We start from the raw sequence: 25,823 nt of genomic DNA on the forward strand, positions 1-25,823 counted from the left end.
AGTTAGGGGTTACACCTGACTCAATGGGTTAGTTAGGGGTTAAACCTGACTCAATGGGTTAGTTAGGGGTTACATCTGACTCAACGGGTTAGATAGGGGTTACACCTGACTCAATGGGTTAGATAGGGGTTACACCTGACTCTAAGGGTTAGTTAGGGGTTACACCTGACTCAATGGGTTAGGGGTTACACCTGACTCAATGGGTTAGTTAGGGGTTACACCTGACTCAATGGGTTAGTTAGGGGTTAAACCTGACTCAATGGATTAGTTAGGGGTTACACCTGACTCAATGGGTTAGTTAGGGGTTACACCTGACTCAATGGGTTAGTTAGGGGTTAAACCTGACTCAATGGGTTAGTTAGGGTTTAAACCTGACTCAATGGGTTAGTTAGGGGTTACACCTGACTCAATGGGTTAGATAGGGGTTGAACCTGACTCAATGGGTTAGTTAGGGGTTACACCTGACTCAATGGGTTAGATAGGGGTTACACCTGACTCAATGGGATAGGGGTTACACCTGACTCAATGGGTTAGTTAGGGGTTACACCTGACTCAATGGGTTAGTTAGGGGTTACACCTGACTCGATGGGTTAGTTAGGGGTTACACCTGACTCAATGGGTTAGTTAGGGGTTAAACCTGACTCAATGGGTTAGTTAGGGGTTAAACCTGACTCAATGGGTTAGTTAGGGGTTAAACCTGACTCAATGGGTTAGTTAGGGGTTACACCTGACTCAATGGGTTAGTTAGGGGTTAAACCTGACTCAATGGGTTAGTTAGGGTTTAAACCTGACTCAATGGGTTAGTTATCGGTTAAACCTGACTCAATGGGTTAGTTAGGGGCTAAACCTGACTCAATGGGTTAGTTAGGGTTTATACCTGACTCAATGGGTTAGTTATCGGTTAAACCTGACTCAATGGGTTAGTTAGGGGCTAAACCTGACTCTAAGGGTTAGTTAGGGGTTACACCTGACTCAATGGGTTAGTTAGGGGTTAAACCTGACTCAATGGGTTAGTTAGGGGTTACATCTGACTCAATGGGTTAGTTAGGGGTTAAACCTGACTTGACGGGTTAGTTAGGGGTTACTCCTGACTCAATGGGTTAGTTAGGGGTTACTCCTGACTCAATGGGTTAGTTAGGGGTTACATCTGACTCAATGGGTTAGTTAGGGGTTACACCTGACTCAATGGGTTAGTTAGGGGTTACACCTGACTCAATGGGTTAGTTAGGGGTTAAACCTGACTCAATGGGTTAGTTAGGGGTTACATCTAACTCAATGGGTTAGTTAGGGGTTACATCTGACTCAATGGGTTAGGGGTTAAACCTGACTCAATGGGTTAGGTAGGGGTTACCTGACTCAATGGGTTAGTTAGGGGTTAAACCTGACTCAATGGGTTAGTTAGGGGTTACACCTGACTCAATGGGTTAGTTAGGGGTTAAACCTGACTCAATGGGTTAGTTAGGGTTTAAACCTGACTCAATGGGTTAGTTAGGGTTACACCTGACTCAATGGGTTAGTTACCTGACTCAATGGGTTAAACCTGACTCAATGGGTTAGTTAGGGGTTACACCTGACTCAATGGGTTAGATAGGGGTTACACCTGACTCAATGGGTTAGTTAGGGGTTACACCTGACTCAATGGGTTAGTTAGGGTTACACCTGACTCAATGGGTTACACCTGACTTATGGGTTAGTTAGGGTTAAACCTGACTCAATGGGTTAGTTAGGGGTTACACCTGACTCAATGGGTTAGTTAGGGGTTACACCTGACTCAATGGGTTAGTTAGGGGTTAAACCTGACTCAATGGGTTAGTTAGGGGTTACACCTGACTCAATGGGTTAGTTAGGGGTTACACCTGACTCAATGGGTTAGTTAGGGGTTAAACCTGACTCAATGGGTTAGTTAGGGTTACATCTGACTCAATGGGTTAGTTAGGGGTTACACCTGACTCAATGGGTTAGTTAGGGTTAAACCTGACTCAATGGGTTAGTTAGGGGTTACATCTGACTCAATGGGTTAGTTATGGGTTAAACCTGACTTAATGGGTTAGTTAGGGGTTAACACCTGACTCAATGGGTTAGTTAGGGGTTAAACCTGACTCAATGGGTTAGTTAGGGTTAAACCTGACTCAATGGGTTAGTTAGGGGTTACACCTGACTCAATGGGTTAGTTAGGGTTAAACCTGACTCAATGGGTTAGTTAGGGTTACACCTGACTCAATGGGTTAGTTAGGGTTAAACCTGACTCAATGGGTTAGTTATGGGGTTAAACCTGACTCAATGGGTTAGTTAGGGGTTACACCTGACTCAATGGGTTAGTTAGGGTTACACCTGACTCAATGGGTTAGTTAGGGGTTAAACCTGACTCAATGGGTTAGTTAGGGTTACACCTGACTCAATGGGTTAGTTAGGGTTAAACCTGACTCAATGGGTTAGTTAGGGTTACACCTGACTCAAGTTGGGTTACTCAATGGGTTAGTTAGGGTTACATCTGACTCAATGGGTTAGTTGACACCTGACTCAATGGGTTAGTTAGGGTTAAACCTGACTCAATGGGTTAGTTAGGGTTACATCTGACTCAATGGGTTAGTTAGGGTTACACCTGACTCAATGGGTTAGTTAGGGTTACACCTGACTCAATGGGTTAGTTAGGGGTTAAACCTGACTCAATGGGTTAGTTAGGGGTTACATCTAACTCAATGGGTTAGTTAGGGGTTACATCTGACTCAATGGGTTAGTTAGGGGTTAAACCTGACTCAATGGGTTAGGTAGGGGTTACATCTGACTCAATGGGTTAGTTATGGGTTAAACCTTACTCAATGGGTTAGTTAGGGGTTACATCTGACTCAATGGGTTAGTTATGGGTTAAACCTGACTCAATGGGTTAGTTAGGGGTTACATCTGACTCAATGGGTTAGTTAGGGGTTACACCTGACTCAATGGGTTAGGTAGGGGTTAAACCTGACTCAATGGGTTAGTTAGGGGTTAAACCTGACTCAATGGGTTAGTTAGGGGTTACATCTGACTCAATGGGTTAGTTAGGGGTTACACCTGACTCAATGGGTTAGTTAGGGGTTAAACCTGACTCAATGGGTTAGTTAGGGGTTACATCTGACTCAATGGGTTAGTTAGGGGTTACACCTGACTCAATGGGTTAGTTAGGGGTTAAACCTGACTCAATGGGTTAGGTAGGGGTTACATCTGACTCAATGGGTTAGTTATGGGTTAAACCTGACTTAATGGGTTAGTTAGGGGTTACACCTGACTCAATGGGTTAGTTAGGGGTTAAACCTGACTCAATGGGTTAGTTAGGGTTTAAACCTGACTCAATGGGTTAGTTAGGGGTTACACCTGACTCAATGGGTTAGTTAGGGTTGAACCTGACTCAATGGGTTAGTTAGGGTTACACCTGACTCAATGGGTTAGTTAGGGTTACATCTGACTCAATGGGTTAGTTAGGGTTACACCTGACTCAATGGGTTAGTTAGGGTTAAACCTGACTCAATGGGTTAGTTAGGGGTTACACCTGACTCAATGGGTTAGTTAGGGTTACACCTGACTCAATGGGTTAGTTAGGGGTTAAACCTGACTCAATGGGTTAGTTAGGGTTACATCTGACTCAATGGGTTAGTTATGGGTTAAACCTGACTCAATGGGTTAGTTAGGGTTACACCTGACTCAATGGGTTAGTTAGGGTTAAACCTGACTCAATGGGTTAGTTAGGGTTTAAACCTGACTCAATGGGTTAGTTAGGGTTACACCTGACTCAATGGGTTAGTTAGGGTTGAACCTGACTCAATGGGTTAGTTAGGGGTTACACCTGACTCAATGGGTTAGATAGGGGTTACACCTGACTCAATGGGTTAGTTAGGGTTACACCTGACTCAATGGGTTAGTTAGGGTTACACCTGACTCAATGGGTTAGTTAGGGTTACACCTGACTCAATGGGTTAGTTAGGGTTGAACCTGACTCAATGGGTTAGTTAGGGGTTACACCTGACTCAATGGGTTAGTTAGGGGTTACACCTGACTCAATGGGATGGTTACACCTGACTCAATGGGTTAGTTAGGGTTACACCTGACTCAATGGGTTAGTTAGGGGTTACTCCTGACTCAATGGGTTAGTTAGGGGTTTCATCTGACTCAATGGGTTAGTTAGGGGTTAAACCTGACTTGACGGGTTAGTTAGGGGTTAAACCTGACTCAATGGGTTAGTTAGGGGTTAAACCTGACTCAATGGGTTAGTTAGGGGTTAAACCTGACTCAATGGGTTAGTTAGGGGTTACATCTGACTCAATGGGTTAGTTAGGGGTTAAACCTGACTCAATGGGTTAGTTAGGGGTTACACCTGACTCAATGGGTTAGTTAGGGGTTACACCTGACTCAATGGGTTAGTTAGGGTTAAACCTGACTCAATGGGTTAGTTAGGGGTTACACCTGACTCAATGGGTTAGTTAGGGGTTAAACCTGACTCAATGGGTTAGTTAGGGTTACACCTGACTCAATGGGTTAGTTAGGGTTAAACCTGACTCAATGGGTTAGTTAGGGTTAAACCTGACTCAATGGGTTAGTTAGGGGTTACACCTGACTCAATGGGTTAGTTAGGGGTTACACCTGACTCAATGGGTTAGATAGGGGTTACACCTGACTCTAAGGGTTAGTTAGGGGTTACACCTGACTCAATGGGTTAGTTAGGGTTACACCTGACTCAATGGGTTAGTTAGGGGTTACACCTGACTCAATGGGTTAGTTAGGGTTACACCTGACTCAATGGGTTAGTTAGGGTTACACCTGACTCAATGGGTTAGTTAGGGGTTAAACCTGACTCAATGGGTTAGTTAGGGGTTACACCTGACTCAATGGGTTAGTTAGGGGTTAAACCTGACTCAATGGGTTAGTTAGGGTTTACACCTGACTCAATGGGTTAGTTATGGGTTAAACCTGACTCAATGGGTTAGTTAGGGGTTACACCTGACTCAATGGGTTAGTTAGGGGTTACACCTGACTCAATGGGTTAGTTAGGGGTTAAACCTGACTCAATGGGTTAGTTAGGGTTACATCTGACTCAATGGGTTAGTTAGGGTTACACCTGACTCAATGGGTTAGTTAGGGGTTAAACCTGACTCAATGGGTTAGTTAGGGGTTAAACCTGACTCAATGGGTTAGTTAGGGGTTAAATCTAACTCAATGGGTTAGTTAGGGTTACATCTGACTCAATGGGTTAGTTAGGGTTAAACCTGACTCAATGGGTTAGGTAGGGGTTACATCTGACTCAATGGGTTAGTTAGGGGTTAAACCTGACTCAATGGGTTAGTTAGGGGTTACATCTGACTCAATGGGTTAGTTATGGGTTAAACCTGACTCAATGGGTTAGTTAGGGGTTACATCTGACTCAATGGGTTAGTTAGGGGTTACACCTGACTCAATGGGTTAGGTAGGGGTTAAACCTGACTCAATGGGTTAGTTAGAGGTTAAACCTGACTCAATGGGTTAGTTAGGGGTTACATCTGACTCAATGGGTTAGTTAGGGGTTACACCTGACTCAATGGGTTAGTTAGGGGTTAAACCTGACTCAATGGGTTAGTTAGGGGTTACATCTGACTCAATGGGTTAGTTAGGGGTTAAACCTGACTCAATGGGTTAGTTAGGGGTTAAACCTGACTCAATGGGTTAGTTAGGGGTTACATCTGACTCAATGGGTTAGTTATGGGTTAAACCTGACTCAATGGGTTAGTTAGGGTTACACCTGACTCAATGGGTTAGTTAGGGGTTAAACCTGACTCAATGGGTTAGTTAGGGTTTAAACCTGACTCAATGGGTTAGTTAGGGGTTACACCTGACTCAATGGGTTAGTTAGGGGTTGAACCTGACTCAATGGGTTAGTTAGGGGTTACACCTGACTCAATGGGTTAGTTAGGGGTTACATCTGACTCAATGGGTTAGTTAGGGGTTACACCTGACTCAATGGGTTAGTTAGGGGTTAAACCTGACTCAATGGGTTAGTTAGGGGTTACATCTGACTCAATGGGTTAGTTAGGGGTTACACCTGACTCAATGGGTTAGTTAGGGGTTAAACCTGACTCAATGGGTTAGGTAGGGGTTACATCTGACTCAATGGGTTAGTTATGGGTTAAACCTGACTCAATGGGTTAGTTAGGGGTTACACCTGACTCAATGGGTTAGTTAGGGGTTAAACCTGACTCAATGGGTTAGTTAGGGTTTAAACCTGACTCAATGGGTTAGTTAGGGGTTACACCTGACTCAATGGGTTAGTTAGGGGTTGAACCTGACTCAATGGGTTAGTTAGGGGTTACACCTGACTCAATGGGTTAGATAGGGGTTACACCTGACTCAATGGGATAGGGGTTACACCTGACTCAATGGGTTAGTTAGGGGTTACACCTGACTCAATGGGTTAGTTAGGGGTTACACCTGACTCGATGGGTTAGTTAGGGGTTACACCTGACTCAATGGGTTAGTTAGGGGTTAAACCTGACTCAATGGGTTAGTTAGGGGTTACACCTGACTCAATGGGTTAGTTAGGGGTTAAACCTGACTCAATGGGTTAGTTAGGGGTTACACCTGACTCAATGGGTTAGTTAGGGGTTAAACCTGACTCAATGGGTTAGTTAGGGGTTACATCTGACTCAATGGGTTAGTTAGGGGTTACACCTGACTCAATGGGTTAGTTAGGGGTTAAACCTGACTCAATGGGTTAGTTAGGGGTTACATCTGACTCAATGGGTTAGTTAGGGTTACACCTGACTCAATGGGTTAGTTAGGGTTACACCTGACTCAATGGGTTAGTTAGGGGTTAAACCTGACTCAATGGGTTAGTTAGGGTTACATCTGACTCAATGGGTTAGTTAGGGTTACACCTGACTCAATGGGTTAGTTAGGGGTTAAACCTGACTCAATGGGTTAGTTAGGGGTTACATCTGACTCAATGGGTTAGTTAGGGGTTACACCTGACTCAATGGGTTAGTTAGGGGTTAAACCTGACTCAATGGGTTAGGTAGGGGTTACATCTGACTCAATGGGTTAGTTATGGGTTAAACCTGACTTAATGGGTTAGTTAGGGGTTACACCTGACTCAATGGGTTAGTTAGGGGTTAAACCTGACTCAATGGGTTAGTTAGGGTTTAAACCTGACTCAATGGGTTAGTTAGGGGTTACACCTGACTCAATGGGTTAGTTAGGGGTTGAACCTGACTCAATGGGTTAGTTAGGGGTTACACCTGACTCAATGGGTTAGATAGGGGTTACACCTGACTCAATGGGATAGGGGTTACACCTGACTCAATGGGTTAGTTAGGGGTTACACCTGACTCAATGGGTTAGTTAGGGGTTACACCTGACTCGATGGGTTAGTTAGGGGTTACACCTGACTCAATGGGTTAGTTAGGGGTTAAACCTGACTCAATGGGTTAGTTAGGGGTTACACCTGACTCAATGGGTTAGTTAGGGGTTAAACCTGACTCAATGGGTTAGTTAGGGGTTACACCTGACTCAATGGGTTAGTTAGGGGTTAAACCTGACTCAATGGGTTAGTTAGGGGTTACATCTGACTCAATGGGTTAGTTAGGGGTTACACCTGACTCAATGGGTTAGTTAGGGGTTAAACCTGACTCAATGGGTTAGTTAGGGGTTACATCTGACTCAATGGGTTAGTTAGGGGTTACACCTGACTCAATGGGTTAGTTAGGGGTTACACCTGACTCAATGGGTTAGTTAGGGGTTAAACCTGACTCAATGGGTTAGTTAGGGGTTACATCTAACTCAATGGGTTAGTTAGGGGTTACATCTGACTCAATGGGTTAGTTAGGGGTTAAACCTGACTCAATGGGTTAGGTAGGGGTTACATCTGACTCAATGGGTTAGTTATGGGTTAAACCTTACTCAATGGGTTAGTTAGGGGTTACATCTGACTCAATGGGTTAGTTATGGGTTAAACCTGACTCAATGGGTTAGTTAGGGGTTACATCTGACTCAATGGGTTAGTTAGGGGTTACACCTGACTCAATGGGTTAGGTAGGGGTTAAACCTGACTCAATGGGTTAGTTAGAGGTTACACCTGACTCTAAGGGTTAGTTAGGGGTTACTACACCTGACTCGAAGGGTTAGTTAGGGGTTACACCTGACTCGAAGGGTTGGTTAGGGGTTACACCTGACTCGAAGGGTTAGTTAGGGGTTACACCTGACTCAATGGGTTAGTTAGGGGTTACACCTGACTCGATGGGTTAGTTAGGGGTTACTCCCTACTCATTCAGTAGAAGAGAGGAGAAGAGGAGAGGAGTGGAGATGAGAGGTGAGGGAAGGGGAGAGGATAGGAGACAAATAAAGGAAGACACAACAGACTTGTCTCCTATGTCCTACTAAACCTTGACCTCTGACCTGTCACCTCAGGGGGAACTGGTGGGGTCATGCACCCTATAAACACGGCACCCCCTGCTCTGCCTGCCCCCCCAGCTATGGAGGACGATGCAAGGACAACCTCTGCTACAAAGGTGTGTGTGTGGTTAGGTGTGTGTGCCGGGTTGGGGTGTCTGTGGCGTCGGGGTGTGTGAAGCGTCAGGGTGTGTGTAGCGTCGGGGTGTGTGTTGGCTTGGAACACACTGCAATAACTATCTCATGTTTACACAAATACACTGTCTTTTTTTTCTGTCCAGTTCAGGATGATTCCCAAATGGCAACTTATTCCCTTTAAAGTATACTTCCCTCGTCAAAAGGAATGCCCTAGATGGGGAATAGAGGTGTAATTTGGGACGCATCCTCGGTATCAGAGCTAAATTGTATAACTCCTTTCCCTCTCTCTCTCTCTCTCTCTCTCTCTCTCTCTCTCTCTCTCTCTCTCTCTGTCTCTCTCTGTCTCTGTCTCTCTCTGTCTCTCTCTGTCTCTCTCTCTCTGTCTCTCTCTCTCTCTCTTTCTCTCTCTTTCCAGACAAAGTTACAGAGTCGCAGAGATCTCAGGAGGAAACCGAGGAAAACAATTATATCGAACCAGAGGCCCCCAGGAGCCCCCAGAAGCCACGCCCAAGGGCCCCCAGCCAAAGCCCCCTATGGCCAAGACCCCCCCCCCCTCCACCCCCACCAGAGGAGCAGGAGAGGAATGTGGTGGTCAATACACAGCAGATGTGTAAGATGTCATTCAACTGGTTGCATCTCTAATGGGGGGACAGGTTCTGTTTTTGGGGGGTTGGTGTGGAGGGTTTGAGGAGGGGCAGGGGTGCAGGGGTAGGGAGGGTGGGAGGAGGGGTACAGGGGAGGGAGGGTGATAGGAGGGGTGCAGGAGTAGAGAGGGTGGGAGGAGGGGTGCAGGGGGTAGGGATGGTGGGGGAGGGTACCTGGGTAGGGAGGATGGGATGAGGGGCAGGGGGCAGGGTAGGGAGGGTGGGATGATGGGTGCAGGGGTAGGGATGGTGGGAGGAGGGGTACCTGGGTAGGGAGGATGGGATGAGGGGTGCAGGGGTGCAGGGGTAGGGAGGGTGGGATGATGGGTGCAGGGGTAGGGATGGTGGGAGGAGGGGTACAGGGGTGCAGGGGTAGGGAGGGTGGAATGCGGGCTGCAGGGGTAGGGAGGGTGGGAGGGAGGATGGGTGAAGGGGTAGGGAGGGTGGGAGGAGGGGTGAAGGGGTAGGGAGGGTGAGAGGAGGGGTACAGGGGTAGGGATGGTGGGATGAGGGGTGCAGGAGTAGGAGAGGGTGAGAGGAGGGGTGCAGGGGTAGGGAGGGAGGAGGGGTGCAGGGGTAGGGAGGGAGGAGGGGTGAAGGGGTAGGGAGGGTGATAGGAGGGGTGCAGGAGTAGGAGAGGGTGGGAGGAGGGGTGAAGGGGTAGGGAGGGTGAGAGGAGGGGTACAGGGGTAGGGATGGTGGGAGGAGGGGTACAGGGGTAGGGAGGATGGGATGAGGGGTGCAGGGGTGCAGGGGTAGGGAGGGTGGGATGAGGGGTGCAGGGGTGCAGGGGTAGGGAGGGTGGGATGAGGGGTGCAGGGGTGCAGGGGTAGGGATGGTGGGAGGAGGGGTACAGGGGTAGGGAGGGTGGGAGTGAGGAGGGGTGAAGGGGTAGGGAGGGTGGGAGGAGGGGTGCAGGGGTTTTTGACCTGAAATTCTGTCATCATCTGACGATATACTCCTGAAGACTAAACCGACTACGAGTTGGATTTCAAACCGAGCCTATGGAACTGTGCGACGGAGACACAGGGGAGGCGAGCCTGGACTCCATGACCCTCTGCCAGGCCTTTTCCTCTCCAATGTGGGATCACTCACCAACGTAACCGACAAGCTACAACTTCTTATGTCTGCTTTCTATTTTACGGAGTCATGGTTAAATGCCTCTCTTCCCGATGCCGCTGTGGATCAACCTGGCTTCCAGCTGTACTGGGCTGATGGAGTCCTGGCTTCCAGCTGTACTGGGCTGATGGAGTCCTGGCTTCCAGCTGTACTGGGCTGATGGAGTCCTGGCTTCCAGCTGTACTGGGCTGATGGTGTCCAAGCTTCCAGCTGTACAGGGCTGATGGTGTCCTGGCTTCCAGCTGTACTGGGCTGATGGTGTCCAAGCTTCCAGCTGTACTGGGCTGATGGAGTCCTGGCTTCCAGCTGTACTGGGCTGATGGAGTCCTGGCTTCCAGCTGTACTGGGCTGATGGAATCCTGGCTTCCAGCTGTACTGGGCTGATGGAGTCCTGGCTTCCAGCTGTACTGGGCTGATGGGGTTCCGGAGCAGTCCAATAATCCAAAGGAGGTGGTGTTTCTACCAGAGGAGGCTCCTCAGAGGAGGAACGGGAGGGACCATCCTCAGTGAATTATTATTTTTTTAAATAGTGAAACATTATAGTTATCCTTTTGAGTTAAAACTATACTAAATATATTCACGTCACTAAATTGTTTATTAAAACTGACTGTTTTGCAATGGTCAACAGTAGCCTCAACAGCACTCTGTAGGGTAGCACTACAGGAGAGCAGGACAGAGTCCCTGTCCATCTTCCCCCTGAAGCGAGGACAGCAGAGTCCCTGTCCATCTTCCCCCTGAAGCTAGGACAGCAGAGTCCCTGCACATCTTCCAAAAACATCTGAAACCCGACCTCTTCAAACAGTATTTTATATAATCCTCCTCCTCACCTCGACCCCCCCACCCAACATGGTTTTAATCAAATAAAAACACTAAACCAGCACTTGACCCCCCCACCCCCCTTTCCAACTCTGACTCTACTGACAGCTACATGTTTGAGGAAAAGGGCACTTTATATGCCTGTGATATGTGATTGTCCCACCTTACTGTCTTAAGATGAATGCACAAACTGTAAGGCGCTCTGGATAATGTCAAATGTAAAACCTACTGGGCTCATGGTTCTCACCCATTTCCCATAGACTTACACAGTAATTAGGACAACTTCAGGAATGCTATGGTGTGACCGTTGGTATGAGGTTCTTACTGTGGAATGCAGAGTTGGACTTTTTACGCCAGACAAAATGGAACCCATCTCGTCCAAGAAGTTGACCCCAGTTTGGAAAAAAGCACCTGGATGATCATCAAGACTCTGGGAAGAATGTTCTAGAATGTTCTATGGATGTTCTAGAATGTTCTATGGACAGATTAATCAAAAAGTACAATTTTTTTTTGGGGGGGGGCACAGGTCCCGTTATGCCTGGCGAAAACCAAACGCTGCATTTTACACTAATAACCTTAAAATGGCTTAAAAGCATTTGTTTCAGAAGTTCAGACCTAATCCTAATTGAGATGTTGTGGCAGGACTTGAAAGGAGCAGTTTGTGCTTGAAAACCCACAAATGTCGCTGAGATAAAGCAGTTCCGTATGGAAGAGTGGGCCAAAATTCCTCCGCAGTGATGTGAGAGACTGATAAACAACTACAGGAAGAGTTTGGTTGCAGCGATTGCGGATACAGTTGACACAACCAGCTATTGTGTGTAAGGTGGAATTACTTTTTTCACACTGGGGAATTGGGTGTTGCATTCACGTGATCCATTAAATAGATAAGATAGCTAGCTATACATTGTTTTTGTTATTTGTAAACTCTGATTCACTTTATCGAATATTAGGTTTTGGGTGAAGATCTGCTAAGATTCAATATAAAAAAATATTTAAAAACATAGAAAATCAGAAAGGGGGCAAAGACCTTTTTACGGGCACTGTATTCCTACTTTTACTGTAAAACCCACTGTATATCAACCGTAAACCCACTATATATCAACCGTATACCCACTGTATATCAACCGTAAACCCACTATATATCAACCGTAAACCCACTGTATATCAACCGTAAACCCACTGTATATCAACCGTATACCCACTATATATCAACCGTAAACCCACTGTATATCAACCGTAAACCCACTGTATATCACTGTATATCAACCGTAAACCCACTGTATATCAACCGTAAACCCACTATATATCAACCGTATACCCACTGTATATCAACCGTAAACCCACTGTGTATCAACCGTAAACCCACTGTATATCAACCGTATACCCACTGTATATCAACCGTATACCCACTGTATATCAACCGTAAACCCACTGTATATCAACCGTAAACCCACTATATATCAACCGTATACCCACTATATATCAACCGTAAACCCACTGTATATCAACCGTAAACCCACTGTATATCAACCGTAAACCCACTATATATCAACCGTATACCCACTATATATCAACCGTAAACCCACTGTATATCAACCGTATACCCACTGTATATCAACCGTAAACCCACTATATATCAACCGTATACCCACTGTATATCAACCGTATACCCACTATATATCAACCGTAAACCCACAGTATATCAACCGTATACCCACTGTATATCAACCGTATACCCACTATATATCAACCGTATACCCACTGTGTATCAACCGTAAACCCACTGTATATCAACCGTATACCCACTGTGTATCAACCGTAAACCCACTATATATCAACCGTATACCCACTATATATCAACCGTATACCCACTGTGTATCAACCGTAAACCCACTGTATATCAACCGTATACCCACTGTGTATCAACCGTAAACCCACTGTATATCAACCGTATACCCACTGTATATCAACCGTAAACCCACTGTATATCAACCGTAAACCCACTATATATCAACCGTAAACCCACTGTATATCAACCGTAAACCCACTATATATCAACCGTAAACCCATTGTATATCAACCGTAAACCCACTATATATCAACCGTAAACCCACTGTATATCAACCGTAAACCCACTGTATATCAACCGTATACATCCAGCCAAAGCCCTATCCATTCATGTCAATCAATCAATCAAATGTATTTACAAAGCCCTTCTTACATCAGCTGATGTCACAAAGTGCAGTACAGAAACCCAGTCTAAAACCCCCAAAACAGCAAGCAATGCAGGTGTAGAAGCACGTAAACATTCCCGATAACTAGCTAGATGGAGTTTGCGGAGGATATCTCAATGAGTGGTTTGCATTGACGCCATGACGTTAGCCTTACAATCTGACACCCACTGACTAGCATCTGCATTGTGTCTACCTCTGTCATGTTTAAAAAAAAAAAAAAAATTTTTTACCTTTATTTAACCAGGCAAGTCAGTTAAGAAAACATTCTCATTTTCAATGACGGCCTAGGAACAGTGGGTTAACTGCCTTGTTCAGGGGCAGAACGACAGATTTGTACCTTCTCAGCTCAGGGGGTTTGAACTCGCAACCTTCCGGTTACTAGTCCAACGCTCTAACCACTAGGCTACGCTGCCGCCCCCGTTTCAGAGGGAATTATTTTCAAGCCCTGCCTACCTAAACTTGTGATTCGTTGGGAAAGTTGTTTGTCTGAAGAGCACCCTCCCTTAATTAGCCAAGAAAATCCAACGTGATTCCCATACCTAGAACTGGGTTTTCCGAGACTACCTAGACGCTAATCTTGGTTCAGTTTAGCATTTTTCCCCTAATAGTTTAGGATTGGGGGAGGTGAAGCTGATCCTAGATCTGTACCTAGAAAAACTTCACCTCAGAGCATAGAAACACCTCACTAGCCTATATGTTGTCTCTTGTAGTGCTGGTTAACACAAAGACAGGCAGATGAAAGCACTGTGTGTGTTCTGTATGCTACAGACGTGAATAACTAGTTAGCTTGACAGCTGTGTGCTACAGACGTGAATACCTAATTAGCTTGACAGCTGTGTGCTATAGACGTGAATAGCTAGTTAGCTTGACAGCTGTGTGCCACAGACGTGAATAGCTATTTAGCTTAACAGTATAGTGTGATATAGATCTGAATAGCTACAGTAGTTAGCTTGACAGTTCAGTTTATTACGGATGTGAATAGCTCGTTAGCTTGACAGCTGTGTGCTACAGACGTGAATAGCTAGTTAGCTTGACAGCTGTGTGCCACAGACGTGAATAGCTATTTAGCTTAACAGTATAGTGTGATATAGATCTGAATAGCTACAGTAGTTAGCTTGACAGTTCAGTTTATTACGGATGTGAATAGCTCGTTAGCTTGACAGCTCTGTGTGTTCTGTGTTGCAGCTCAGCTTGTGACCTGTGACACTAAGCTACGAGATCAGTGCAAAGGGACCACATGCAACAGGTACAGGAAAAAACAACCCCCCCCCCCCCCCACACACACACACACACACACATTGTCTCAAATCAGCTGTCCCTGTCTATATTACCACTGATAAATAAAGACCCATTCAGTGGTTGAGGAGCTCCCCATCCAACTCCTTCACAGAGAACACAATGCCTCCCTGGTAGAATGGTGCCCTTCACAGAGGACACAATGCCTCCCTGATAGACTGGTCCCTTTCACATTAGACACAATGCCTCCCTGGTAGACTGGTTCCCTTCACAGAGGACACAATGCCTCCCTGATAGACTGGTCCCTTTCACATTAGACACAATGCCTCCCTGGTAGAATGGTGCCCTTCACAGAGGACACAATGCCTCCCTGATAGACTGGTCCCTTTCACATTAGACACAATGCCTCCCTGGTAGACTGGTTCCCTTCACAGAGGACACAATGCCTCCCTGATAGACATGTACCCCTTCACAGAGGACACAATGCCTCCCTGGTAGACATGGTCCCTTTCACATTAGACACAATGCCTCCCTGGTAGAATGGTCCCCTTCACAGAGGACACAATGCCTCGCTGATAGACAGTTGCCCTTCACAGACGACACAATGCCTCCCCGATAGACTGGTCCCCTTCACAGAGCACACAGAGAACACAATGCCTCCCTGATAGACTGGTCCCTTTCACAGAGGACACAAAGGGAGGGACATATATAGGAAGGAACCAAAGGGAGTGACATATATAGGGAAGGAACCAAAGGGAGGGACATATATAGGGAAGGAACCAAAGGGAGGGACATATATAGGGAAGGAACCAAAGGGAGGGACATATATAGGGAAGGAACCAAAGGGAGAGACATATATAGGGAAGGAACCAAAGGGAGTGACATATATAGAGAAGGAACCAAAGGGAGAGACATATATAGGGAAGGAACCAAAGGGACTGACATATATAGGGAAGGAACCAAAGGGAGTAACATATATAGGGAAGGAACCAAAGGGAGAGACATATATAGGGAAGGAACCAAAGGGAGTGACATATATAGGGAAGGAACCAAAGGAACTGACATATATAGGGAAGGAACCAAAGGGAGTGACATATATAGGGAAGGAACCAAAGGGAGTGACATATATAGGGAAGGAACCAAAGGAACTGACATATATAGGGAAGGAACCAAAGGGAGGGACATATATAGGGAAGGAACCAAAGGGAGGGACATATATAGGGAAGGAACCAAAGGGAGTGACAGATTTAGGGAAGGGAAGTGATGGAGTCCAGGTGAGCCTGGTGACCTAGAGGCCAGAGAGGGAGCACGCGTGACAGTTGGGGTCAATTCAAATTTAAGTCAGTCATTTCAGGAAGTAATTCGATCATTTTCAATTACTTCTCAATAAACCAAAAAATTGACTTAAATTGAATTGACACCAACCCTATAATGCACTGTGATAGAGGATTTATTTACCACCTGTGTTCTCCTCAGGTACGAGTGTCCTGCCGGCTGTCTAAAGTCCACAGGGAAGGTGGTTGGGACGGTACACTATGAGATGGTGATTACATTATTATACATTATCAATCTGTGTCTCAAATTACACCCTATTTCCTCTGGGCCCTGGTCTGAAGTAGTGCATTATGGGCCCTGGTCTAAAAGAGTGCATTATGGGCCCTGGTCTAAAGTAGTGCATTATGGACCCTGGTCTAAAGTATTGTAGGCAATATGGTACCATTTGGGAAAAAGACTAAGTCTTATACTGAGTAGGTTAAACAAAGTGCTGAGCTAATGTAACTAGAGCTGCATAATGAATTTGAATGTACACTGTACTAACTTCAAACTGTAAACTTTACACTGTGCTAACTTTACACTGTATACTTCACACTGTACTACCTTTACACGGTAAACTTTACACTGTACTAACTATACACTGTACAGACTTTACACTGTACTAGCTTTACAGTGTTAACTTTAGACGGTACTAACTTTACACTGTTCAATTTACACTGTACTAACTCCAAACTGTAAACGTTACACTGTTCACTTTACACTGTACTGCCTTTACACTGTAAACTTCACACTGTACTAACTATACACTTTACAGACTTTACACTGTACTAGCTTTGCACTATGCACTTTATTTACAGTGTTAACTTTACATGGTACTAACTTTACACTGTTCTCTTTACACTGTACTAACCCCAATCTGTAAACTTCACACTGTACAGACTACACTGTACTAGCTTTACACTTTACTAACTTAACAGTGTTAACATTACACTGTACTAACGTTACACTGTGACATTTACACTGCACTAACTTTACAGTGTTAACTTTACACTGTACTAACTTAACAGTGTTAACTTTACACTTTACTAACTTAACAGTGTTAACTTTACACTGTACTAACTTAACAGTGTTAACTTTACACTGTACTAACTTAACAGTGTTAACTTTACACTGTACTAACTTAACAGTGTTAACTTTACACTGTACTAACTTTACAGTGTTAACATTACACTGTACTAACGTTACACTGTGACATTTACACTGCACTAACTTTACAGTGTTAACTTTGCACAGTGCTAACTTTACAGTGGTTACTTTACACTGTCCTAACTTTACACTGTCCTAACTTTACACTGTCCTAACTTTATACTGTACAGACTTTACACTGTCCTAACTTTACACTGTACAGACTTTACACTGTACTAACTTAACAGTGTTTACTTTACACTGTGCAGTTTACACTGTACAAACTTTACAGTGTTTACTTTACACTGTGCACTTTACACTGTACTAACTTTACAGTGTTAACTTTGCACTGTCCTAACTTCACACTGTCCTAACTTTACACTGTCCTAACTTTACAGTGTTAACTTTGCACTGTCCTAACTTTACACTGTCCTAACTTTACACTGTCCTAACTTTACACTTTTCACTTTACACTGTACTAACTGTACACTGTGCTAACTTTAAACTGTACAGACTTTACACTGTACTAACTTTACACTGTGCTAAATTTACATTGTTCTAACTTTACACTGTAAACTTTACACTGTAAACTTTACACTGTACTAACTTTACACTGTACTAACTTTACAGCAATCCAGTATCTGCCGTGCTGGCCTCCACTCTGGAGTGGTAGATACGGATGGAGGATGGCTGGACGTCACCAGACAAGGCAGGAAGGACTTCTTCATCAAGTCCAACAAGAATGGAATTCAGTCTCTCGGGTATGGAAGCGTCATCTGTCTTGCAAACACTATCTCTTTGCCCAACATATCTCGTTGCCCTCTTGACAACAACTGACAAAAAGCTATCAATTCGACAGGCGCGAGGCGGGTGAAGGCGTCACATCAGCTGAGGGGAGGACGGCAAAACATATTGTCTGGAACGGAGCCAATGGAATGGCAATCAAACAAATGGAAAACATATTTTGGATGTATTTGATACCGTTATTCCGTTCCAGCCATTACCACGAGCCCATCCTCCCCATTTAAGGTGGCACCAACCTCCTTTGTAACACATGTCCATGTCCGAGTCATACAATTTGTAAAAAGCTCGAGCTGGCACACACCCAAACGTGTTTGTAGAGGTGCTGAATAGGGGAACGTAAACTGTAGAAAAATAATACGAAAGTTACACTCTACATGCTCCCAATAGGGTTGCAAACTTTCAGTCAATTCCCTGGTTTTCCTGAAAAAAAAAAAAAAAAAACTTCTTAGGTCAGAGGTCATGTCTGGGATACTCAGGGCTGGTCTTAACCTTTTGGCTTGATGCTTTTTATTCTAGGATCTATTTTTAATAGGGTCTGGATAACGCTTCATATCATTTGGAGTATTTCCGCTCTCTGTTGAAAAGATTTTAGATTTATCTAAATGGGACTTCCTGTTTGGAGAACGTAGCAATAACAATGTGCAGGGATGCAAAACTCTGGTCCCTAAATACCTGAGTTTTACAGAGAACCTGGGTGGAGGATTACGAATGTCGTGCTTATTTCCTTCCGATTCTGGGAAACTTCCAACCAGGATTTCTGGAAAACATAGGAATATTGGGAAAGTTACGAGAATTTTGGAATCATAAGAATGTGTGTTTTTTTTTTACATTTACAGGAAGTATCAGAGTGCCAACTCTTTTATCATCTCCAAAGTAGCAGGTCAGTACAGTACAGCAACTATGGAATTAACTGAATTAGATTGCAGTCCTGTTGAGATCTCCTTGGGCCTGATATCAGCCTCCTTCCTGCCTTCCAGTGAAAGCTATCACCTGTGAGACCACGGTGGCTCAGATGTGTTCATATCAAAAGCTTGTAAAGCACTGCCCAAGGTACGATCATGACACACTCTCTCTCTCTCTCTCGCTCTCTCTCACTCTGTCTGTCAATTGAATTCAAAGGGGCTTTACTAGCATGGGAAATGTGTTTACTAAGCCAAAGCAAGTGTTGGTGGTATTGCCAATGTTGTTTGTGCTCTGTGTGCTATTTTTTTTAGTGTTCTCGGTTTAATAAATATATGATGAACACTTACCACACTGCGCATTGGTCCGATCTCTCCAACTCCTCCTCAGATGAAGAAGACGAGCGTTACAAATGTACAGTTTTGCTGAATTCCAGTGAATTATTGGTTAATGAGTGAACTCCATACCTCACAACCATAGAGAGTTCTATGGGTTCTATAAGTTATTGAAATATTCATTTTGCCAGATCCTAATAGGGATGTCGGGTTTTAAACCACCAGATCATCAGCATACAGTATACATTTGATTTCTGATTCCAGTAGGGTGAGGCCGGGTACTGCAGATTGTTCTAGTGCCCTCGCCAATTCATTGATTTTTTATCTTGAAGAGGGTGGGGCTTAAGTCTGTCTCGCCCCACATGTGTACATTGATTTCATTTCATTTGTATAGCAGACTCCCGTGCCAAATTGAGTCAAAACTTATTAGAAATCAACAAAGCATGAGAAGACTTTTGTTTTGTTTTGTTTTGTTTTGTTTGTTTGTCAGTACGGGTGTGCAGGGTGGATACGTGGTCTGATTTACAGTATTTGCTCAGGACATTTTTTTTCACTGAGGAAATGTTGCCGTCTGCTGTTGATGATGCCGAAGAAGATTTTCAGAGATTGCTGTTGACACAGATTGGGATCCTATTTGTGGATTGTGGGAGACCAGACCTTGGTTCCAAATATTGGGGAAGATCCCAGAGCTAAGGATTATGTTAAAGTGTTTAAAAATAGCCCATTTGAATTTGTGGCCTGTATATTTTAGAATTTTGTTTAGTATACCATCAACACCACAGGCCTTTTGGGGTTGGAGGGTTTTTTATTTTGTCCTGTACCTCATCCAATGTAATTGGAGAATCCAATGGGTTCTGATAGTCTTTAATAGCTGATTCTAAGTTTTGTAAATTATCATGTATAAGTTTCTTGTCTTGGTTCTTAAAGGGCCGAAAAGGTTGGAGATATGTTTTTTTACAGACATTTTCCATTGATAACTCTCTGGTAGTCTTTAATAACTGATTCTAAGTTTTGTAAATTATCATGTATAAGTTTCTTGTCTTGGTTCTTAAAGGGCCGAAAAGGTTGGAGATATGTTTTTTTACAGACATTTTCCATTGATAACTCTCTGGTAGTCTTTAATAACTGATTCTAAGTTTTGTAAATTATCATGTATAAGTTTCTTGTCTTGGTTCTTAAAGGGCCGAAAAGGTTGGAGATATGTTTTTTTACAGACATTTTCCATTGATAACTCTCTGGTAGTCTTTAATAACTGATTCTAAGTTTTGTAAATTATCATGTATAAGTTTCTTGTCTTGGTTCTTAAAGGGCCGAAAAGGTTGGAGATATGTTTTTTTTACAGACATTTTCCATTGATAACTCTCTGGTAGTCTTTAATAACTGATTCTAAGTTTTGTAAATGATCATCTTTTGATCTTTGATCTTTGTTAAATGGCCAAAAAAGGTTTTGCATTACATTAAGTCATTTAGCAGACGCTCTTAGATAGCTCTTCAGTCTGATAGGCGTGTCAGTTGGCTGACTGTGAACGCTCTGAGAGACTCTGGGTTGGGGTCAGTGATAAAGTAGTCTACAGTACTACTACCAAGAGATGAGCTAAGTGTACCAACCATAGGAGTCCCCTCGAAGCATACCATTGACTATGTATAGACACAGTGTAAGACAGAGCTGCAGGAGATGTGACCCGTTTTTGTTGGTTGTTTTGTCATAGTTGTGTCTAGGAGGGCATATTTGGGAAGGGAATGCTGTCACCTCCAGGCAGGTGTTTGTCCCCCTGTGCGCTGAGAGTGTCAGGTTTTTGTCCAGTTTTGGTGTTTAAGACCTATAGAATAGTACCTGTCCCTGGGCCTGGAAATGGTTGATCTCCCCTTCTAGCATGGAGAAGATGTCTTCGTTAAAGTATGTGGATTATATTGGGGGGATATACAGTAGGTAACACGCAGGACGACATTCTTATCTGTTGAGATTATTTATTTATTTATTTCTAAGGTCTGATCTAGATCTAAATAGGTTGTGGGCATGGTCTCTCTCTGACTTTCTATCTCTTTCATCTACCTCCATCTCACAACACTACCCCTTTATAGAGTAAATACGATTGTTTAAACATTAAGCTCCACTGATCCTGTCTGTTTTCAGGTTATATTGCCCCCGGAACTGCATGGAGGAGAACCCTAACATATCACGGGTCATCGGAACCGGAATCTATTCAGATGTAAGTGACTCAGCTCAGAGGCAAATCTGGTGTGTTCTTAGAATCCCTGATGTGTCATGATGTCAAATCTCAGGTCAGTGGAGAATCTGGTGTGTTCTTAGAATCCCTGATGTTTCATGATGTCAAATCTCAGGTCAGTGGAGAATATGGTGTGTTCTTAGAATCCCTGATGTTTCATGATGTCAAATCTCAGGTCAGTGGAGAATCTGGTGTGTTCTTAGAGCCCTGATGTTTCATGATGTCAAATCTCAGGTCAGTGGAGAATCTGGTGTGTTCTTAGAATCCCTGATGTTTCATGATGTCAAATCTCAGGTCAGTGGAGAATCTGGTGTGTTCTTAGAATCCCTGATGTGTCATGATGTCAAATCTCAGGTCAGTGGAGAATCTGGTGTGTTCTTAGAGCCCTGATGTTTCATGATGTCAAATCTCAGGTCAGTGGAGAATCTGGTGTGTTCTTAGAATCCCTGATGTTTCATGATGTCAAATCTCAGGTCGGTGGAGAATCTGGTGCGTTCTTAGAATCCCTGATGTTTCATGATGTCAAATCTCAGGTCAGTGGAGAATCTGGTGTGTTCTTAGAATCCCTGATGTGTCATGATGTCATACCTCAGATCACAGGGCCGTTGTAGAGTGTCTGATTCAGTCTTGACTACAGAGGTTCCTCATAGTGTTCTCTCTCTCGCGCTCGCTCTCTTTGTTTCTTACTTCTCTCCCTCTCTCTTTGGTCTCTCTTGTCCCTCTTTCTCACTCTCAGCCTCTCTGTCTGTCCCACATCATTATATCTCTACCTCTCTTCCCCTTCTCTCTCCCTCTTCCTCTCTCTCTTCTCTCCCTCTTCTTTCTCTCCCTCGTCCTCTTCTCTCTTCCTCTTCTCTCTCCCTCTTCCTCTCTCTCTTCTCTCTCTCTTCCTTTCTCTCTCCCTCTCCCACTTCCTCTTCTCTCTCCCTCTTCCTCTCTCTCCCTCTTCCTCTCTCTCTTCTCTCTCTCTTCCTCTCTTTCTCCCTCTTACTCTCTCTCTTCTCTCTCTCTTCCTTTCTCTCTCCCTCTTACTCTCCCTCTCTCTCTTCTCTCTCTCTTCTCTCTCTCTTCCTTTCTCTCTCCCTCTTCCTCTCTCTCTTCTCTCTCTCTTCTCTCTCTCTTCCTTTCTCTCTCCCTCTCCCTCTCTCTCTTCTCTCTCTCTTCTCTCTCTCTTCCTTTCTCTCTCCCTCTTCCTCTCTCTCTTCTCTCTCTCTTCCTTTCTCTCTCCCTCTCCCAATTCCTCTTCTCTCTCCCTCTTCCTCTCTCTCTCCCTCTCTCTCTTCTCTCTCTCTTCCTCTCTCTCTCCCTCTTACTCTCTCTCTTCTCTCTCTCTTCCTTTCTCTCTCCCTCTTACTCTCTCTCTTCTCTCTCTCTTCTCTCTCTCTCCCTCTCCCTCTCTCTCTTCTCTCTCTCTTCTCTCTCTCTTCCTTTCTCTCCCCCGCTTTCTCCCTTCTCTCTCTTCCTTTCCCTATCCCACTTCCTCTTCTCTCTCCCTCTTCCTCTCTCTCTTCTTTCTCTATTCCTTTCTCTCTCCCTCTCCCACGTCCTCTTCTCTCTCCCTCTTCCTCTCTCTCTTCTCTCTCTCTTCTCTCTCTCTTCCTTTCTCTCTCCCTCTTACTCTCTCTCTTCTCTCTCTCTCCCTCTCCCTCTCTCTCTTCTCTCTCTCTTCTCTCTCTCTTCCTTTCTCTCTCCCTCTTCCTCTCTCTCTTCTCTCTCTCTTCCTTTCTCTCTCCCTCTCCCACTTCCTCTTCTCTCTCCCTCTTCCTCTCTCTTTCCCTCTCTCTCTTCTCTCTCTCTTCCTCTCTCTCTCCCTCTTACTCTCTCTCTTCTCTCTCTCTTCCTTTCTCTCTCCCTCTTACTCTCTCTCTTCTCTCTCTCTTCTCTCTCTCTCCCTCTCCCTCTCTCTCTTCTCTCTCTCTTCTCTCTCTTCCTTTCCCTCTCCCACTTCCTCTTCTCTCGCCCTCTTCCTCTCTCTCTTCTCTCCCTCTTCTTTCTCTCCCTCGTCCTCTTCTCTCTTCCTTTCTCTCTCCCTCACCCTCTCTCTCTCTTCTCCCCCTGTCCCTCTCTCCCACTTCCTCTTCTCTCGCCCTCTTCCTCTCTCTCTTCTCTCCCTCTTCTTTCTCTCCCTCGTCCTCTTCTCTCTTCCTTTCTCTCTCCCTCTCCCTCTCTCTCTCTTCTCTCCCTCTCCCTCTCTCCCACTTACTCTTCTCTCTTCATATCTCTCTCCCTCTCTTTCGCTTATCTCTTATTTCTCTCTTGTGGCAGAAAATCTAAAGAGAGAGACTGCAGATTCTTCAAACAACAACTTTATTATAAGATTAGCACAACTGGAGCAGTGAACCATTCACCGTGGAAGATGGACCGACTAATCATAATTGTGTCACAGTACGAGGGCTCAACCGTATAACTGCGTTCTGTCACAGTTCACACTATAATGTGCTCCTTCCTGTTCCACACAGCTGACTTCCTGTAGATTGTAAACCCACGGGATGTGTCACGGGCTTGCGGTCGCACCTAAACGGATCTTAGCCTAGTCTTATGAATTAGTCGGGTTAGAAAGAAAATATAAGAATATATATAGAAATATAGAAAATATTTAAGAAGAGACAATTCTTTAAGAGGTAAAAAAATTGGACAGCATGACTAATTCTGTAATTTTTCACGACGGTCTTTCACCAGCCCAACTCTCTAACCATCTTTTTCCGTCTCCCTCCCTCTCTCTCTCTCTCTCTCTGTCTCCCTCCCTCCCTCCTCTCTCTCCACCTCTCTCTCTCCCATTCTCCTCTCTCTCCTCTCTCTCTCTCTCTCTCTCTCTCTCTCTCCCTCCCTCCCTCCCTCCTCTCCTCTCTCTCTCTCTCTCTCTCTCTCTCTCTCTCTGTCTCCCTCCCTCTCTCTCTCTCTCTCTCTCTCTCTCTCTCTCTCTCTCTCCTCTCTCTCTCTCTCTCTCTCTCTCTCTATCTCTCTCTCTCCCTCCCTCCCTCCCTCCCTCCCTCCCTCCCTCTCTCTCTCTCTCTCTCTCTCTCTCTCTCTCTCTCTCTCTCTCTCTCTCTCTACAGAAATCCAGTATATGCCGGGTGGCGGTTCACGCAGGGGTGCTTCAGAACAATGTGGGTGGCTACATCGACGTGATGCCGGTAGACAAGCGGAAACAGTACATTGCCTCGTACCAAAACGGCATTACTTCCGAGAGGTACGGACCAACCCACGGCTGTGTGGAGCTTATCCCACACTGTGGTCATTCATCTCACGCCTGGTGTCCAGCACACACCAGCACAGCTTAAAGCCTGCATCTTAAACAAGGCCCTATTTCCTACATAGTAAACTACTTTTGACCAGGGCCCATAATGCTGTTATATGATGCCATTTGGAACATAACCATATACTGTACTGTAAGGCCCCCAAGAGACAGAGAGAGAGAGACAGAGAGAGAGAGAGAGAGAGAGACAGAGAGACCGAGAGACAGAGAGAGAGAGAGAGAGAGAGAGAGAGAGAGAGAGAGACAGAGAGAGACACAGAGACAGAGAGACAGAGAGACACAGACACAGAGAGACAGAGAGACAGAGAGAGACACACAGAGAGACAGAGAGAGAGACACAGAGAGACAGAGACACAGAGAGAGAGACACAGAGAGACAGAGACACAGAGAGACACAGAGACACAGAGAGACAGAGAGACAGAGACAGAGAGACACAGACAGAGAGAGAGACACAGAGACACAGAGAGACAGAGAGACAGAGACAGAGAGACACAGAGAGACAGAGAGAGAGACACAGAGACACAGAGAGACAGAGAGACAGAGACAGAGAGACACAGAGAGACAGAGAGAGAGACACAGAGAGACACAGAGAGACAGAGACAGAGAGACACAGAGAGAGACACAGAGAGACAGAGAGAGAGACACAGAGAGACACAGAGAGACAGAGACAGAGAGAGAGACACAGAGAGACACAGAGAGACAGAGACAGAGAGACACAGAGAGACACAGAGAGACACAGAGAGACAGAGACAGAGAGACAGAGACAGAGAGACAGAGAGAGAGACACAGAGAGACACAGAGAGACAGAGACAGAGAGACACAGAGAGAGACACAGAGAGACACAGAGAGACAGAGACAGAGAGACACAGAGAGACACAGAGAGACACAGAGAGAGAGACACAGAGAGACACAGAGAGACACAGAGAGAGAGACACAGAGAGACACAGAGAGACAGAGAGAGAGACACAGAGAGACACAGAGAGACACATAGAGACACAGAGAGACACAGAGAGACAGAGAGAGAGACACAGAGAGACACAGAGACAGAGAGAGAGACACAGAGAGACAGAGAGACAGAGACACAGAGAGACAGAGAGACAGAGAGATTGTGTGATCACGTGATCACAAAGTAGATGGGCTAGAATTGGAGAGTCTGTCTGACTGTCAGTCTGACTGTTTCAGGAAGGGAATAGTTGAGTCAGAGCTATGCAGTACGTACTACTTCTCTTTTACCAGTCTCTTTACTTGTCTGGAAACAGAGGAAC

General features: G+C 45.0%; 1 protein-coding gene across 2 annotated transcripts in view; it reads left to right on the forward strand.

Annotated features, from left to right (window-relative positions):
- The window catches only part of LOC115124594 (cysteine-rich secretory protein LCCL domain-containing 1-like), a 79,034-nt gene that overhangs the window by 47,332 nt on the left and 5,879 nt on the right, over positions 1-25,823 (forward strand). For both annotated transcript variants that reach the window (XR_010462681.1, XM_065015348.1), the window contains exons 6-14: positions 8,407-8,507; positions 8,942-9,136; positions 14,525-14,585; positions 16,052-16,118; positions 17,666-17,796; positions 18,676-18,719; positions 18,817-18,889; positions 21,209-21,284; positions 24,359-24,492. Coding sequence is in view for 1 of the 2 variants with exons in the window: in XM_065015348.1 (XP_064871420.1) it covers positions 8,407-8,507; positions 8,942-9,136; positions 14,525-14,585; positions 16,052-16,118; positions 17,666-17,796; positions 18,676-18,719; positions 18,817-18,889; positions 21,209-21,284; positions 24,359-24,492 (882 nt within the window). In the remaining variant the exon portion in view is untranslated. The remainder of the gene's footprint in view (positions 1-8,406; positions 8,508-8,941; positions 9,137-14,524; positions 14,586-16,051; positions 16,119-17,665; positions 17,797-18,675; positions 18,720-18,816; positions 18,890-21,208; positions 21,285-24,358; positions 24,493-25,823) is intronic.

This window comes from Oncorhynchus nerka, unplaced genomic scaffold (genome assembly GCF_034236695.1).
Source record: "Oncorhynchus nerka isolate Pitt River unplaced genomic scaffold, Oner_Uvic_2.0 unplaced_scaffold_1493, whole genome shotgun sequence".
In the NCBI taxonomy this organism is placed as follows: domain Eukaryota; kingdom Metazoa; phylum Chordata; class Actinopteri; order Salmoniformes; family Salmonidae; genus Oncorhynchus; species Oncorhynchus nerka.